The sequence below is a fragment of the Carassius auratus genome, chromosome 2 (assembly GCF_003368295.1).
Source record: "Carassius auratus strain Wakin chromosome 2, ASM336829v1, whole genome shotgun sequence".
Lineage (NCBI taxonomy): Eukaryota > Metazoa > Chordata > Actinopteri > Cypriniformes > Cyprinidae > Carassius > Carassius auratus.
Window position 1 is genome coordinate 7,846,258 of NC_039244.1, and position 14,319 is coordinate 7,860,576.

Here is a 14,319-nt window from a genome sequence, read left to right on the forward strand (position 1 = left end):
TCCCTGTCAGTGCCTGTTAATGTATCAAGGCTACATGCTCAGTTGGATCTGAGGAAATGTTCAGCTTGTGTGTTGTTTGATAAGGAATGGGTGTGTGTGTGTGGGGGGGGGGTTAGGTAGCTGGAACGAGCTGGACTGAGATGCTTAATGGGACATGGTTGGGTATGATTCCCCATTATGAGTTCATTATACCCACAGTGAGTACAGTAATGTGTGGTTGAACCCCCTGCCAGCTACATGCGACCGTTACTGCAAGACAGTGGGCCGCAGGATCATGAGGCCACTCTCTTAATCAATCGCACTGACGTGATGTCAAAAACTGGTCTTCTGGTAGATTGCTTTGGTGAAATATGTGCTACAACACTCACACAATTATATCTGAACAGAATGTGAATGTCAGAAGAAAAGTTTTACAGTAACAGTTAAGGATACTGCGCATAGTCTTACAGTCACCTTGATGGACCGCCATATACAGTTTATAGTATGTGACAAAGCAACTTTAGACAAGGACAAAAATCATTTATGACTATTAAGCAATTTAACCACAAGGAATAACTTTCTACCCGAGTAACACAAAATACTGTATCTTAAATAGTTAGTGAATAAAAATCCTACTGACATTGTTTTTTTTTTCATAGCCGGAAAGTAGTACATATATTAAATATATTCAGACACATGCCATCATCATTTATAATTCAAAAATCATGTTTTCCATTTACATATAACTACCACGGTTTTCTAGCACACAAACGAGACGCATAGTATTCTGTATATTTAGAGGTTAATAGTGCAATAAGCTCCGCCATGAGCACATTAAGTGAATACAGCATAGGCTACATCCACGTTAAACAGCAAATTAATTAGGCAGTGAAGAGCTACAACCCAGAATGCAAAGCAGGGCAAGGCATGCAGATTACAAGATGTCTGGAATTGAAATGAACGTCCAAGGTCATTCAAGTGAAAATGCATCCAGAAATGTGTAGATAAGGGACTGGAAAAATAACCTGACTGCTACATCCAAGACAATGGCAGGAAACAGAATTAGAATATGGGCATGTGTGTATGCTGTACCTAACATATGCGTCACAGGAGAATTATGCCATTTTTACTGAACCGTCATAAACAGGATATCATTCACCACAATATCATTTTCATCACATCTCAAGTAAACTATTTTTTTTTTACTCTTGCCTTTTCCTGCTTTTTTTAGAAGGCAATTTTCATAACTAGTGTGTCATGTATCCTAAATGACACATAATTAAATCATATGTTCACACATTATGTATTTATTAACTTGATATTATTAACAAAATAGCTGGTTTTAATGAAAATGATGGCACAGGTTACTGAGGGACAGTCATAAATTATTAATTATTTTAAATATTGAATAATAGCTTCTTTAAAAACTGTTTCATAAGTGTAATAATTATCAATATTTTTTACAGTCTTTACATAAGACATTTTAAAAAGTTGCCAAAATAAATGAAGTCATAATAAAAAATAAACCATAAAACCATTTTAATGTAACCTTCAAATAACCAAAAGAAGAAGAAGAAGAAAAAAATACCCAGAGGCATAAAAGTACCTGTAGTTGAAGAGAAAAAAAAAAAAACTATATTAATATACCATTACATAATTTGTACTAATAAACAACACAAAAACTCAATCCGGTGATTCAAAAATTAATCAAAACGTTGAAATGTGAAGTGCGGCTGTCACCACTCATGAAAACTGTATGAAAACTGCTGGCTGTGGCAGAGGGATTCACGGTAACAGAGCTGTATGGCTGTTTTGCCTGTGGTAATTATGTGCTCTTCAGGACTGAAAAGGTCTATAATAACCTGGCTCGACTGCCACCGCTCCGCTATTAGAGAAGAGAGAGGCAGGCCTGACATTTTCTCTTAGCGTCACCGATCTGCCTCTTACTCACCTTAGGAATGGCAAGCAGGAAGGCTAATTAACAAAGAGGGGTTGAGAGTGCAAGAGGCCTTTGGGTGAATTGAGTCCATATAAGACACTCCAAGGAGATGAGACAGTAAACGGAGGAACTGCAATGAACAGCTAAATTCAGAGCCACCAAAAGACAAATAATACTATGCAATATGAAGCGCTCCATTACGTTTTCCTACACCCAACGCTCATTTAGTATACTCACACTAAACAGTTACTAAACATTCACATAAAACAGTACATTTGTTTCAAACATAAAAACACCATACACTTCACTTTGAAACTTAAAAACGAAATCTATTTATTAAAAAATAAAATAAAATAAATGATAAACAACCACATAGTAGCGTTTCTGTAGAGCAGCTAATATCTGGCTTCCAGATTCTGTGTTATGACTGAAAGTGCCTCCTCTCTCATGTGCTCTGTTTTTATGGCTGTGGTGGGTGGGCCATAAAAATTCGAAGATACGTACGGCAGTCATAGATCATTCTGATTACAAAGACACGCTGTCACTTCAGTCACCGTGTGACTATGCTAAATGACATATTCGGTGGCATATGCTGACGTGGGTTTGTGTACAGAAAGAATTATATCAGGGTTACTGAGCAAAATACAGATTATATAGTACAATGGGATAATGTTCATGCATTGTGTATGCAAGGAAGAGAATGAATTTGTCCGTGCATTGAGCATATGGTGAAGCTCAAATAACACACACTGAGTCAGAGGAAAAGTGCACGCATGCATATGGTAGAGAACACATGGTGCTCTGGCAGACTGGTAATGTGTGTCTACAGTACATATGGTGTATGATGTGTTACCTGGTGTCTGGTAGTTGAGTCTCCTCATTTCTACAGGATCAGATGAGTTGGCCAGAAGACAATCCTTCACTCCACTAGAGTGATCATCTTTGGGTAGGGGGGATGCCCTCTTCCTGTAAGAGCAAAATGGAGTCAGCATGAGTGCTTCTGTTGACACATTCAGACCATGTCAGAGCCACTAACAGATTCGAAATATTTGAAATGGATAACAAAGACAAATTAAAGAATCTGAGGGATGGGACAGAGACATGTGGACATTAGACTCTTCATAAATGAACATCTATTAAACACCTATGTGCCCTGTGTCGACGACGTAATACATGATTTGTGAGAGAGGATTTGATTGAGCAAAATTTGACATAAAATTATCCATTTATTATACAATACTATTCAAAGTTATTTTTTACTTAGCAAGGATGCAGTACATAGTATGTTATATAATATTTTTGGTTAGTCCCCATTTTAAATGCAATTTAAATTAAATTAATAAATGAAATGAATTAATTATATATTTAAACGTGTATATCTTAGTTCTTCTTGTCAACTTTCAGGAGTATATTAAAGTCAACTACAACCACAAAACTCCAAACTTGTTTTCAAGGGGTCTTCGAGACGATAAATGATCAGTATAAAAATCACGAGCATCATTTCTTGTTAAAGCTTCACTGCTTTTAGAACACATTATGAACTCCCTTTGGGATACGTAGAGGTCACAAGTGATTCGGAATAAAAGCCAAATAGCGTGTTTGTTCAGCATTTCACTCGATTCTGTTAGCAAGCTCACTAAATATTCAGGGTGCTATGCTCCTTGTTTGTGGGGAAAACAAGGCGACTAGGTAATTAGCAAATCAGCTGGATGGCACAACACCGGTAATTATGCCACTGTAGCACCTGCACTCCTGAGTGCACTCTTCCAGCAGGTAAAGCTGTCGTGTGCGCACACACACACAGACGCAGAACATCTGTCAGTGGAAACCCATCCTCAGACACATGGACACAAATCCCTGACCAAAAGGGAAGAGCCAACTGCATGGGACATTTCACATCTCACTGCACTCAATTTGTAAGGTTCTGAGCACAGTTTTCTAGCTTTCATAAAGCCTGAAGAGCTCAAATGAGGCGGACACCGAAGGGGTTTTAGCAAATGCTTTTTAACAGAGCCTGGTCGTACTACATCGCTAATCACTAGAGCGCCGGACACATAGCCTCACTCGTCTTTCTTGTACGTACAGTAAGTCTCGGCACACTTCAATTATTCAGTTTGAAGTTAATACATATACACCAGAGGCTAAAAGGATCCATTTGTAGTGGGTTCAGAATAAAGCGCAGAGATAAAAATAACAGAAAATGGCCATTTTGCTCTGTGAGAGAGTGTGTACGTCTGTGAGGGAGAGATTTCATACATTAGCCAGTAAGAAGGAAGTGGAAAAAAATTAAAAAGAACAGTTCGGTGGAGGGAAATGTCAGCTTTGAAGATGAGAACATTTCTATTTCGGCAGCCGCCGGGCTGGCATTTCCTTTACAATGGGCCATTCAGGGCTCAGGTGAGACTGCAGAAAGGCTGACTGCACACACACAGTCTGAGGACCTTCAGGAGGAGGTGAAGGATCAACACGAACAGCACAGCACAGCACACATCTCCAAAAATAAATCACCATCACAACAGCAAGCATGCACTACTGTAACCATGTAAACTGTAAAGGACTGGAGCTTTTCAAGGACAGCAGGGTGTGAGGGTGAACTACTGTCAATCTCTGTGCAGAAAGGCAATTTCAGCCAACATATTGTTTTGGATGAACTGAACGGATAGTCGTTCAAAACAACATGCTAATGAACAGTAATGTGTGCGGCCACACCTGCAGACCCTGCAGCCTGTGAAGAGCGAGACAGATGACTCTTCTGAAATGAAAACTGTGACACAAAGACACCTGGCCATGATCTGAGGGTACCTACCTCTCCTGTTTGCTGCAGTTGTACGGAGCGGAGGAAGGAAGAGACACGTGATTAGTGGCTGTCAGACACGCAGAGACTCAAGTGAGTTGTGCTGCTAACCTTACGCTTCAAAAACGTCTTGCTGAAATCTGACTTTGTGTTTGAAGATGATGATTTGAAAAGAGGAAATGAATGAATACTTATATAAAATGACTTTACTGACGCAACGCTAGCCTTTGCTTTAGCTAATCAATATTAATTAGGTGAACCAACATCTTTTATGTCCACATTACGGGACATAATAAAAAATAATGTTGAAAACTCCGTTTATGTAGCATTACGTATAATCAACGGCTTAGATTTATATACAAACACAAAATTATAGATGTACACAATATATATATATATATATATATATATATATATATATATATATATATATATATATATATATTTCAAAACCAGGTTATACTGTATGTTATGAAATATTAGATATTTGTTTTTCATTCTTTATTACTGGGTTGAAAACCTTGTTAACAATTCTCTCTTATCGATCTTGTTCATATAACACAACATATTATCCACTGCTTTAATTTATATACAAACACATATTGATTATTATAGATTATTATTAATCACTTTTTACATTTAGATCTCAAAATGAATATTTTCCATACTGTACATTATAATGTTGTGATGCCTAAATTCGCTTGTAGCATTTAAAATGACATATTTTGGTGGATAATTTAAAGAAATTATCTGCTTCAGCAGAAATATTAATATCGTGCAACCCTATATAATTATATGTTAATTTAAGCAAAAAATAAAAATAATAATAATAATATTAAAAAACCTGATTCTGTCATAAAGGCTAATACATCTCATTTGTGATCAGATTTTCAAAAAGCTATTGTCAAGTTGTGCAGAATTAGAGCAGCCAGTGATAGGAATTCCTGTTAGCAACAATAAATACAATACAGCAACTCGTGACCTCCAGCAACAACATGACTGTCAAGAGTGAAAGGGAGAGAAAAAGTTAAGGCTAGCAGCGAAAGGCCAGTTATCAGTTCTGCAGTAGTACAACAGCAGGGCTACTCGCTGGACTCTCTGGCTCGCAGCGGTGGGCAGTGGAGGATGACAGCTTTTAGAATAGCATCAGCAGGGTGTGGCATCACAGTCATATAACCACTCGCCTGCCGAGACTGAAAGCTGACGCTGCCATTTCACTGCTGCATCTTCACTCAGGAACGGCCTCAATTTGAGTCACTGCAAAGCTAAAAGAGTCTTGCACCATCAGGGGGGCTGATATGGTGGATTTGTGTTGAACGCTGAGAAAATCAGAGCAAAACAAATGCAAGGTTTGCTCTGAAATAAGGGATTTTACCAAGATAGGCTGGAGGGAGTATTAGTCAGTACTGTATCAGCATTGTGAATGGGACCACCAGGTCATGCTGCAAGCTACATGTCTTTGTTATTCGGCTGAGTCAAGATGTCATAATGAATATTGTCCTCCTTTTGTTTTCTCGGCGGAAAAGCTAGCTAAAATTAGCCACATCTTGTTCCATGTACAAAGCATCCAAAAAAGACAAGGAGTCACACCGACAATGTGTAGGGGTGTATTTCATCTGAAAGGAGACCTTCAAAGAGGCTGATATTTGTCTCCATCACATCTAGTAAACTTTGAGAGATATGACCTCAGAGAGAAAAAAAGGTGGGCACACTTCACTACCCACTCAAAAAAAAGTGAAAACTAGGTCTGCCAATTAATATAATATAGAAATAATTACATGAAATGCTGATTAATTCATCTAGTTAAACACCACTAATTGAGAACTACTTGTAAATTATAAGAAAATTCCCATTCTCAACAGTGACACGGGGCAGTGTAGTCGCCTGTCAATGACGTTAGTTAGCCTTTACTGACGTAAAGTGTCGTGGACAAATGCGGAAGTAGTGTCTAGCGTCCAGCAAAACACTAGCTTGCTTCAAGCAGTTCCTTATTTACTGCTTCTTGCACGTTTTATGGTGGATTGTGTTACCTACTTATGGAACATAATTACCATTTACCGTCTGCCGCTGGTTCTCTCGACAAGGACAGCTCCCGTAAACGTAAACGTACAGGCCAACCAAATGATCCAAGAAGAGTTTGGGACAAGAGAAGAGAAAGAGCGAGGATCAATATTGGAGTTGCATTTTCTAGTTGAAGAGAGCTTCGCAACAAACTTCAACTAGAAAGAGATGCTGATCTCGCTTGTGTTTTACTCCACAGGTGAGTTGTTTTGATTCGTATCTTTTTAGGTATTATGGGGCATACACACCAAATGCGGGGCATCGCGTCTCTAGACCCGTGCGAGAACCCGTCTCTGCATTGAATTTGTATGTAATCTACTCGCGCAAATTGTTGAACTTGCGTTAAATCCATGATTTATCTTTCCGTCTGATTGATGGCTGTCACCGGTTGGGTAGAAGACAACAAATCCCATCATTCCACGCTCCTTCTTAGCATCATCAAACCACGCGATTGTTGTTGTTTTGGTAGTGCGCCCTCTCGTGGCAGGTCCTACAACCTGTACCTTTAAGTCATATTTATTGTATTTACCATTTAGCAAACTTTCCTAGGTGAAATCCAGTCATTACAATAGGAACTTCATGTAAGGGTGAAAAAGTTCCCCACAAAGACAACCTCTTGCAACAGGTTCAAGTTTATTTGTGGCAATGACCAAGAGAAAGCAGCTTGCTTGAAAGTGACATGTGAGCGGTGCTTCATATATCACTACACTATTGACTGAATACATCTTTTGCACTGGTAGCTCTGTTGAAAGGTAAAGCTACAGTGCACCTCACTGCTGCTGGCAGGAAAGAGTGATGGGAATACTCTTGCTCACCTCTTGAAGAGCAGGATGGCGATGACTATGATGATGATGAGCACTACGGCAAGAACAGGGCCCATAACCCAGAGCATCTCAGGCTGGTCCATACTGGGCTGCATAATGTTTTTATCCTGCACGATGATGGGGTCCGAGTATGGGCTGGCCGAGAAGGTCCGCTACAGAGAGAGAACGTCTGAGTTAGTCCACAGAGAAAAAAATCTTGTGTATAAATAACTCTTATATTTCTATATCCTTTGCTGAAGGCAGCATTGATTTAATCAATATAAATATAAGTATAAGTACAATGTAAAAACATGTATGTACACAAAAAGTGCATTGTACCAAATGATTAATTAAAATGTAAGTACACAGTAGTTAATGCCACTTAATACAAAGTGGGACCCAGTTCTGGTTCTGGAGCTCTGGAATTCACAATTTTTAAAATTCCCCCTAATTTCTGGTTTTGCAGCACGTTTTAAATTCAACTACTTAAATGAAAATAAAAATTGCACATAGCAGATCCTCACATCTGTCTCCATATCAGGCTAGGTTTACATTAACACGGTTCCTCTTAAACCCTGCCATACACACATTCACCTTTGAGAAGTCGAACCCCTGTGAACATGTGACCATGTAGAGGAAGAGGAAAGAGGAATTTGTGTGAGAATAACAGAGGGAGAGGACCTATGCACTTTGATAAATGGAATCTGAGGACATGAATCATATCCTCTTCATTAGTACACTAAACCATGGTGATAGTGAGCTGGCATGAGGAAGGGAGGGAGTGACAGGAAGAAAAAAGAGCCAGTATGAAGGGACATAAATGAGACGTCTCCCCCTGTGCCCTATTCCATGCACGCGCCATGGGACAGGTTTGAATTTTGCCTCACAAACCGCCTGTTCTAAAAAAGAAACAAGGAAAAAGAATGAAGGAAAGAAAGGAAAGTGAGGAAAGAGGGGCTTGTCACTACCACTCCCTTTGTCTGCGTTGGGAGAGGCCATCCACGTGGACACTATTTCCCTAATGGCCAAACCCCTTCACCTTCCCTCTCTTTCTTTATCTCTCTTTCTCCCGCTCCATCCCGTCACACAGAGCGGGGCGCCATAATCCGGATCACTTGCTCAGCTCAGCTTGACATGTCTAAGAGCGCAGATATTAATTGAAGAGATAAGCAGGATATTAGCTGGAGGAGAGTCATGAAGTCATGAAGACGTGTTATCGTCAATGCTCCCGGTGGTTATGTATGTGCGATGTACTGGAAATATAACTTTCAATGCATAATTGTAGCTTCTCTTTATCAACCCTGCTGAAAAAAAAACTAAAAAACAGGTCAACATCTCAAGCTAGGTTTTGGAACCTCTTTTTTTTGCAGGTAAAACGTTGGCTACCAGCTTTAACCAACTTAATTTACCAGGCTTTTATTAGGTTCACCAACTACCAGTCAATTTGATCAACCCAGTTTAACCATGTAAAACCAGCCACCACCTTTTGTGCACAATCATGTAGAGCAGGATTCTGGACCCAATGAGAGTTCTTAGTGGGCGGGGCTACACAGAAAAAAAAAAATTCTAAAACAGAAATCAAGTAACCAACAGAATGTTGTATTATTAGCTTAGTCAGTTAGGGCATACATTTTGATCATTATGGAAGAGATTTCAATGCTTCTTAAAGCATCTCAGCTGGTTAGGAGACAGTTAAGCTTGCTTTTCTAGCGTAAAGAAGATCATTTCACCATCAGGGCAAATCTCTCATACTTCATCCCGAAAAAAAGAAAATAAAAAAATATTAATCGAAATAAATAAAATAAATCAAAATAAGTCCATTTCTAAATAAACTATTATATTTCTCTCTATTTTGTCATTTATACTTCTGCTCCGGCTTCTCTGGTTTAACCTCAAAGCTCTGCACTGCTGTACTGTGAATACTGTTGGTTCGCTTCTGATAAATTGCTTGTGATTTTCCTCATTTGTGAGTCGCTTTGGATAAAAGCTTCCGTTGAATGATGAAATATAATGTTAAATGTACAATTAGCCACATTACTGTATTACATTAATGAGAATGGCATTTTCTCACATTACAGTAATGAGATTTTGAACATAAAATGGCAACTTTAATGGCCCTAAAAATAGGCCTCTTTTTGTGTAATAAAACATGAGCTAGACATTTCTTTGTGAGATTTACCCATCAAAGGGATTCAGAAATCTTGTTTTTATTCATTTTCAATGCGTTTTCTAGTGATGCTTCAGAGGTGAATGAAAAGACAGCACTCTGCTTCCTCTGGAGCTTTAACACAATGTGAGTATGATGTGTTAAAGGCAGTTAACTCTCACTAATGTGTTTCATATTTCCTACAGACAAGAACAAAACAAAAAGAGAGAAAAAAAAAAAAAAACACAAGAAAGCTGAATACTAACTAACGCAAAATCCATTGAGCGGATAAGGATGGGTGTGCATCCTCAGGCAGAAGAGGAACGGGAACGGTTAATGACATCATCTCAGCGCTGGGGTCTCAGTGCATGTATTCTGCTAATGTAAATACTTTATCTGGCGGAAACAGCTCGGCCGCCACAGGCCCTCCTTCCTAACTCCACCTGCCAGCTGATGCTCTCTCTTTCACCCTTCCTCCTGGTTCTGCTTTTTTCTTATGCTTCATTCTTCAAAAGTTCACTGTTCTCTAATGCTCCTTTTCCTCTGAACATCTCTCTTCTTTTTTAACCTGCCAAAGTACTGTCTCTTGCTCCCATTTAATACATCTTAAGCTTGCTTGTCTGCACTTGTTTAAACAGACTCGATCTCTCATCCGATTTCACACTGCTCTGGGCTTGTTTATGTGCCATGAGTGAAGCTTGTACAAAGCTAATATTCAGAGCTGAAGAAGAGCAGATGACGACTAACGCAAAATTTTTCAATCCCAAACCTATAATATATATTTGTTTTAATGTATACATTTAATTTTTTAAGTATAACGATTAAGTGTATTTGATTTGGTTGATTCATTAATTTAACATTGATGGTTATTACTACTATAATCAAATAACATTTGGTCACATTTTATTTGGTCGATTTCATGCTTCATGCTCCATGCTCTATAAAGGCCCCGTGCTGGAGCTCAGATCATATCCAAGCCGTTCATTCATTTCTTATGACAGCTCGGCAGCAGGAGAGCTACTGGTGAGCCAGATCAGAAGGGCACAGCTGCATTAGATGTGGGGCGTTGGCCATTCCTCTGAGATATTATTCTCTCGGCCAAGGACAAACGACTAGACACACTCATCTAATCAGTCTCAAATCATCAGCATGCTTGGTCAATCCCCATTAGTTAGAGAGGATTCCAGGTATGGTCTCAGCAGATCAGGGTCATCCAGTGGAAGCCCGAGGGAATAAGTCAGGCCAGAATGGTTGTAAGAGTTAAGGAAGGGGAAGCAGGGCCTTTAAAGTGCTGAGTGAGGAAGTTATCCTCCTCTTCTCATAAAACATGGCAGACAGACTAATGCGTAAGCTTTAGGGATACTTGAGAGTCAGCTTCAATGGAATCAGGACAGGCCTCTGTGCTACCAAAGCCCTGCCACGCAAATCCATTCTCCTGCTCTTTCCACAGAGCCAAGATGAAGGAGTTTAAAGTGCCATACACTGCTGACACTATCATGAGAGGAAATTATGAATATTTATCCAACTGGTCCTCTGGAGGTCTGGGCTATAAGTTTCAGTGATGATTATTTTCAGGGCTGTGAGGGCGCCGAGTTGGAATTTTTTGTTTTGTTAGAGAAGCAGATGGAAAAATAGAGCTGAGGGAACCAGGGAGGCGTTTAAGCTAATGCTTGTTCGACAAACAAAGCTTATTGAGCTTTGCTGCTTATTAGGACAAAGCTTTGGTAAGACTACAGAATAACTGCTTGTCTGCATGCAACTCAAGCAGACATTTTCAAAGAAGCTGAAAGGATGAAGATAAAAGACACCAAATGTACAAATGAACCTGTACAGTTTGATAAACTGTAGTACCTGCTTCTCATTGGCAGTAACAGGGTATTGGTCTTTGAGTTCGGCCATGACAAAGCACTGGTAGTGTTGGTTGTTAGGAAGGGGACGGTTGTAGAAGCCATTGTACGTCTTTTCGTCTCCCAAGGTGAAGGTGTCTGGGAGGGACTGCAGCTTTGCGGCGATGTATGGCCTAACAGTGTCCGTGTGACGTCGTCTCCTGAGAGCAGCTCCCGCACTAGACTCCAAGAGCTGAGGAAGAGTTCAGAAAGAGATGAATTAGTGCAGGACAACAGACATAAACACCACAGGTTCTCAATGTTAAATGGAAAAGTAATGCTTTGTTTGTCAATACCTTTCATTTTAATTGCCTGTAAATATAAAACTATTTATTATACAGAAACTCTACAAATTATTAAGTGGTCAATTAATTATTAATTGGTCATGGAAAAGTTCATTTATTTCAGTTATTCAACTCAAATTATGAAACTTGTGTATTAAATAAATTCAATGCACACAGACAGAAGTAGTTTAAGTCTTTGGTTCTTTTAATTGTGATGATTTTGCCTCACATTAAAAAAAAAAAAAAAAAAAAAAAAAACTAGGCTACACAATCATGGGGAGAGACTGCTGATCTGACAGTTGTCCAAAAGATAATCATTGACACCCTTCATAAGGAGGGTAAGCCACAAACATTCATTGCCAAAGAAGCTGGTCATTCACAGATTGCTGTATCCAAGCATATTTACAGAAAGTTGAGTGGAAGGAAAAAGTGTGGAAGAAAAAGATGCACAACTAACCGAGAGACCCGCAGCCTTATGAGGATTGTCAAGCAAAATCGATTGAAGAATTTGAGTGAACTTCACAAGGAATGGATTGAGGCTTGGGTCAAGGTATCAAGAGCCACCACGCACAGACGTGTCAAGGACAACGTCAGAGGCATCTTACCTGGGCTAAGTAGATGAACTGGACTGTTGTCCAGTGGTCCAAAGTCCTCTTTTCAGATGAGAGCAAGTTTTATATTTCATTTGGAAACCAAGGTCCTACAATCTGGAGGAAGGGTGGAGAAGCTCATAGCCCAAGTTGCTTGAAGTCCAGTGTTAAAGGGGGGGTGAAATGCTATTTCATGCATACTGAGTTTTTTACACTGTTAAAGAGTTGGATTCCAATGCTAAACATGGACAAAGTTTCAAAAATTAAGTTGTACGTTTGAAGGAGTATTTCTGTTCCAAAAAGTATTCTGTTCGAGTATGGCTCTGTGTGACGTTAGCTGAATTTCCTTATATGGGTCCTGAGGGGACGTCTGACGGAAAAGCGCACACTCCCGTATAGCACAGCACTGAGAGCACAACAGACTTCACTGATCAGAGCAAGAGCGTCACGAAATGTCACAGAAGAAGTGTGTTTTTGGTTGCCAGGGCAAGACAACCCTGCACAGATTACCAAAAGAGAAACAGCATTTAGGGACCAGTGGATGGAGTTTATTTTTACAGAGCATCAACGGAGTTGTGCAAGTGTTTGTGTTTGTTCCCTGCATTTCGAAGATGCTTGCTTCACAAACAAGGCCCAGTTTGAAGCCGGATTTGCACATCGTTTATTTCTTAAGGATAATGCAGTCCCAACGAAAAAGGGTCACGATCGTGTGTCGGAACCACATGCGGTGAGTAAAACTGCTTCAAATATCTCTGTGTTATTAACTTAGCTATCGGCGTGTAAGCACATCAAGTAAACAACACGCGAAAATGTCATCAAACTGCACGAGTAAAACTGCTTCAAATATCTCCGTGTTGTTAACTTAGCTATCGGCGCGTAAGAACATCAAGTAAACAACATGCGATGTTGTCATCAAACTGCACTTTCCACAAAAAAAGACGACAAAGTGGAACTTAGTCATTTTCCAAAACCGCTAAGCAAATATATACAGTTTCAGTAACGTTACATACCACATAGAGATGTTGTTGCTGGTGCTGCTCTTGTTAAATTTCAGCCTCTGGATCTGATTCTGGATCATAAATATATGCTGAATCTGACTGTTAGCCATGGTTTGTTTTGGTTGGTTTTGTCCTCACGGGGTCACAGTTTCCAAACGCTCTCAACGCAAAAGCCTACTGGCCCTCGTGATTCTTTAGCTCCGCCCACACATCACGCTTCCAGCCGGTCGTGTTTTTCCGGGAAAAATCGGTACAGACTATCTTTCTCTTATAAATATATTAAAACTAAAGACTTTTTGGAGTTATGAATGATGCAGTACTACTCTATAGGTACTCAAGATTAACAGGATATTGAGTGAAAACGAGCATTTCACCCCCCCTTTAAGTTTCCACAGTCTGTGATAATTTGGGGTGGAAGGTCATCTGCTGGTGTTGGTCCATTGTGTTTTTTGAAAACCAAAGTCACTGCACCCGTTTACCAAGAAATTTTGGAGCACTTCATACTTTCTTCTGCTGACCAGCTTTTTGAAGATGCCGATTTCATTTTCCAGCAGGATTTGGCACCTGCCCACACTGCCAAAAGCACCAAAAGTTGGTTAAATGACCATGGTGTTGTTGTGCTAGACTGGCCAGCAAACTCACCAGACCTGAACCCCACTGAGAATCTATGGGGTATTGTCAAGAGGAAAATGTCAAACAAGAGTCCAGAAAATGCAGATGAGCTGAAGGCCACTGTTAAAGTAACTGGGCTTCCGTACCACTTCAGCAGTGCCACAAACTGATCAACTCCATGCCACACCGAATTGAGGCAGTAATTAGAGGAAAAGGAGCCCCTTCCA

General features: G+C 39.8%; 1 protein-coding gene across 23 annotated transcripts in view; it reads right to left on the minus strand.

The window, feature by feature from the left end:
- The window catches only part of LOC113114728 (receptor-type tyrosine-protein phosphatase F-like), a 215,764-nt gene that overhangs the window by 20,244 nt on the left and 181,201 nt on the right, over positions 1–14,319 (minus strand). For 16 of the 23 annotated variants that reach the window (XM_026281725.1, XM_026281699.1, XM_026281721.1 and 13 more), the window contains 4 exons: positions 11,574–11,801; positions 7,589–7,749; positions 4,725–4,736; positions 2,772–2,884 (listed from right to left, as the gene is read on the minus strand). In XM_026281725.1, the coding sequence (XP_026137510.1) occupies positions 2,772–2,884; positions 4,725–4,736; positions 7,589–7,749; positions 11,574–11,801 (514 nt within the window). The remainder of the gene's footprint in view (positions 1–2,771; positions 2,885–4,724; positions 4,737–7,588; positions 7,750–11,573; positions 11,802–14,319) is intronic. The other 7 variants (XM_026281689.1, XM_026281753.1, XM_026281822.1 and 4 more) reach the window with 1 other exon arrangement.